Raw genomic sequence first — 4698 nt, 5'->3', positions numbered from 1 at the left:
ACACACACACACACACTCACACACACACTCGACAAGACACTTACAGTTCAAAATATTTTTTTCTGGGGGGGGTCGCATTCCAAATAAATCCTGTTATTGTATCATAGAGAACATAAACACGTCTATATGTTACACAGGAACGATGTACCGACATTTCAGACGGGGGGGGGGGGTTGTTTCCCACCAGCTCACGTCCACAGACATCCAGCGAAAGTTCATAAACATTTCAGTAGAAAGAAGTTGCAGAGAGCTCCACGCGGACAGTCGCACATCCTGCCGATCCGTGCGCCTTTTCTCACGGCGCACTGCTCCCCGACCTCACACTGAAATGGGGGGGGGGGGGATCCAGAGGTTACTGTAATGCATGGAAACCCCTCCGCACACCACACCAAACCACAACACACACTACAACATAACATATCACACCAGACCACATTACATCACACCACGCCGCGACATATTCAGGATGGAGCGAGGATGAAGATGAAGATGATCCACAATGAACGTATAGATACACAACGTGACAGCCACCGAATGCAATGAACAAAACTAAATCCGTTTAATTCATGACTAACGCACAGCCCGTACCGTTGGGACTTGACCGAATTTCTTCTCCCAGTGTGGCAGTCGCTTTGTCTGCAGCTTTTCCAGAACTTCCTGGAGAGCGCCAAGCTGTCGAGATATAACAGCAACAACAACAACAAAATATATATTACGTCACTGGTAACTCAGAACTGAGACATACAGACAGAGCAAGACACGCAGAGGGAGAAGTCGTCATTTGACTCGCTGGAATATCAGCAGTCGTCGTTGTGCTTGGTCTAAGTTGCGTAAAATCAACCATTTGGTCAGAAGACATGCTCACCAGTTGCTTTTCATTGGTCAGGTTTGGACCTTTGGGGTAAAAGTCCCGCAAGGCTCGGACTTTGAGGTCTTCCTCTGAGTCCCAGTCGTACATCTCGGCTCCGAATACGACGGACAGCATCATGACGCACACAGCCACCTTGGTCCACAGTCTGGAGCTGTCCATGGCCCCGCCACAAATGTGCAGAAGACTGACTGAGATGGCAGATATACTAAAGTTTCCCCCCCAACCCTCATCACCTTTTATCTGTCTCTTCCCATCTCCAGGACCGCCCGCTCCGCCGTGCTGCTTTGATTTTTTTGTCCATGCGTAAGATAGCGCGGGGTGACTCATTGCGTAAAGTTGCTGGGCAAATTTGCCCCCAACTTGACACAACGCCGAAAGTCAACGGATGGAAACATTTTTAGGAGGGGCAGGCCTATAATGTTTAATAGTTTGTGATTCGTACAAGCAAAACATGATCACGAATCTGACATTACGGATCCGTGAGATACCTGAACAGAAGAGATGGTGTGAATTGTCTTGGAGAGGGACTTGATGAATGGGTGCTATCTATCTATCGATCGATCGATCTATCGATCTATCTATCTATCTATCTATCTATCTATCTATCTATCTATCTACAGTTTATGTCACTATGTAGAGAGCTCCATCTATGACCTTATTTTCCATCTGAAGCCACCTCTGTCCATGGTCACCGCTCTGGGGTTAAACGTCGACCTGTTCTGGACAGGCAAACCCATGCCGCTGCAGCACATATTGTTTCCTGAAGCAGCGTCTCTTTTTCCAGGCTCAGTGTTGACCGATGCAAAAGCTGCAAACTGTTTTATTAATACCCAACTCCAGTGTTTTCCTGCTTTAACAGCCATTAGCCGAGACAGAGACGGAAGACCAGGCGGCTTTGACTGCTGGCAGCTTGCATGACTCATCTTTCTGTCCTGACGTCCAATGTCTTCTGCAGCTGTATTCATGGCAGTCGTTGGTTGCCTGTTCCGAATTTAGTTGTTTGTTTGTTTTCAGTTCAGGGCACACAAATGTGACTTTCTGTGTTTGTGGCGTGATGTTGCGACGAGATAAGGTATAGTGCTGAATGTGATCTCAGATCACGTAATATGAGCAACGAGGCACAATTTCATGAGAGTGATTTATTTGAAAAGTGGCTAGCATTAAGATGACTAGAGCAAATGTTGAACAGGTCGAGGGTTTATCTTCTCCTGGTCATCGTTCTATTATTGGAGCTACAAATTATGAAATATGTTGTTGTCTGCTAAACTCTGACATTCCTCTAATCTGGTTTTCCAGCAAAGGACGCACTTAGTTCATGCACCATGGAAAATTCAATCATCCAAATTTCATCAAAAATTTGGCCATTCTTCTTGAAGTATGACCAACAAGTATCGAGATGTGTACAGAATAGAAACCCTGCCACTGTCCTCCAGGGAGGGTAACCTTGTATTTGTCAGTACCAAACAGCAACCCCTACTGATTATTCTTCAGGAAAAGAAGAAATAGTACATATAGCACCTTTACTAAGCAACAGTACAAAATGAGAAAAAAATCATCTTTGTGGGAAGAATCATTCTAATAAATTTGGCTCTTTGTCTCCCTTTGTTACCCAGGGTAAACTCAGGTTGGCTGGGACATCAGGTTGAGTGGACACTGTGTTCATTTTTCAGACAAATCACGACAGATTGTAGATGTGCATGTGCTAAATGCAAAATATAGGTTTTGATTCGTCTGATAGTCACACTGGATATGGTCTCGTTTGTCAAAAATCGTTTTGCCATCATCACTTTTCAGTGTATCCTTTTTCTGCTCTCAGTCATCAGGGGAACCTGGCCGGTAAGAGGGCTTACCACCCAGTAACGAGGATAACAGCAACCCGGGCCCAGTGTGTGTTGTTACTTATAATGTATTGCACAGTTATGTTCATGTGATCCTATAATCATTAAAGGTGCTGGCCTTGAACTGAGATTATTCATTTAATTCTTGATTACATTTTGTCAGTGCACCCATGGGCATTTAATTGAATGTTAACATAACGTGGTTCATGTAAAGCATGACATACGTTTACGCAAACTGTAAATAAATAAATAAATAATAATTGCATTTAGTTAATTAGTTAGTTAGTTAGTTACTTAGTAAATGTTATCGTTAACTTGTAAAATGTGGCGAATAAAGAGATGCTGGCTCTCCTCTTCTTCCTCCATTTCCAAGAACAGCTCCAATGTACCAGCCTCCCGACTGGGCAGGGGACTGGCCGTCCGCTGCCCTCCATGGAGAAGCTGACGTCAAGGTGAAAGGGAGGGCGGGAACCAGAGACCCTCCGCACAGTCATCCGCTGTGTAAAACGCCTCTTCTCTGGGACTGTGTCAGTACACTATGAAGTGTCACGTCGTGCAGCTTTTCTTCCACATAAACTCTCATCTGCACCGTTTCTGGACTCCTCTTCAACATTCTCCGTTCAACCTAGCACATTTCTGAAAGGAAATGTTTGTACAATCCTCCACCATTCATAATGTCTGCATAATTAATCCCTCGATCAAGCAATCAACCATTGAATGAATGAATGAATCAATCAATCAATCAAAAATTATGAAGCACATTTCTTCTTTTTTTCATGACGAAATAGTGGAACAGATGTTTTACTGAAGAGTATGTATAAAGTCGTGTCTATCAACACGGCACGGTGGCGCAGTGGTTAGCGCTGTCGCCTCACAGCAAGAGGGTCCCGGGTTCGAACCCTGGGAATGTCCAACCTTGGGGTCGGCCTCTGTGTGGAGTTTGCATGTTCTCCCCGTGTCTGCGGTGGGTTTTCTCCTGGTACTCCGGTTTCCCCCACCATCAACAAGAAATGCGTGTTAGGGTATAGGGTCTGTGCCCCTGCCCGAGGCGTGGCAAGACGAACTGGAATTGGTCCGCGGGTGCTGCACGGCGGCTGCCCACTGCTCCTAGCTACACAACTAGGATGGATTAAATGCAGAGTAATTTCTCTAAGGGGATTAATAAAGTATATCAAAATCAAACAAACACGCGCGCGCGCACACACACATAGACGCATGTATTCACACACACACACACACACACACACACACACACGGACATGTATAGAAACGAACAAGGGAAATACACAAGCAGATACTACATAACCCCCCCCCCCACACACACACACACACACACACATATACGTACACACAAATACATACACACGGGGACACGCGCAAAAACAAACAAGGGTTTGTCACAACCGCCCCCGCCCTCCCAGGTCTCACCCTCTTCGTTCCAGGCGCCCTTATCTTGGCCAGTCCCCTGCCCTGGTCTCTCCGGTTTGTATGTGTATATGTGCTTCAGGGATAGAGGCTAGGTCTACCACCTGGATCTCCTCTATCAACCGTAGGAAAAAGAGGGCGCCCGGGTAGCGTAGCGGTCTACTCAGTTGCCTACCAACACGAGATCGCCGGGTCGAATCCCCGTGTTATAGTCCATGGCCCAGAGCCCAAAATTTCCTATTTCGGTACACTCAAGGTGGCAAAACTTACTTATAATTTTTGAAAGGATCCATGTCTGTAGATGATATTTTGGTATGATAACAATTCCTGAGTGGCAGCTGTATCACAGTTATCAGCTCATGAAGTTAACCACCCCCTAAAGTAAATTGCATTTTAGACGCTGGTGCATATCCTGGTTTAGCCTCATGGTCAGGACATTTTTCAATGTTCTATAATATTGTCTTTGGTATCATTTTAAAGGGGACCTTCTTAGCTTTCATTCAAGTCCTGTTGTGGATATTTCTCACAAATATAGAGGTCACTTGAGCTCTTCAACCCGTCAAT

At 45.4% G+C, this 4698-nt stretch overlaps 1 protein-coding gene across 1 annotated transcript; it reads right to left on the bottom strand.

The window, feature by feature from the left end:
* Positions 1-215: 215 nt before the first annotated feature.
* Positions 216-3611, bottom strand: LOC130111699 (cocaine- and amphetamine-regulated transcript protein-like). Its single transcript, XM_056278962.1, has 4 exons — positions 3602-3611; positions 866-1032; positions 589-672; positions 216-323 (listed from the first exon to the last, which is right to left on the bottom strand). Exons 2-4 carry the CDS (start codon positions 1028-1030, stop codon positions 216-218), a joined length of 357 nt encoding a protein of 118 aa, XP_056134937.1. The 5' UTR covers positions 1031-1032; positions 3602-3611.
* Between the last annotated feature and the right edge of the window lie 1087 nt (positions 3612-4698).

This window comes from Lampris incognitus, chromosome 4, assembly GCF_029633865.1.
Source record: "Lampris incognitus isolate fLamInc1 chromosome 4, fLamInc1.hap2, whole genome shotgun sequence".
In the NCBI taxonomy this organism is placed as follows: Eukaryota; Metazoa; Chordata; class Actinopteri; order Lampriformes; family Lampridae; genus Lampris; species Lampris incognitus.
The sequence above is the reverse complement of the archived record's forward strand: the minus strand, read 5'-3'. Positions and strand labels throughout refer to the sequence as shown.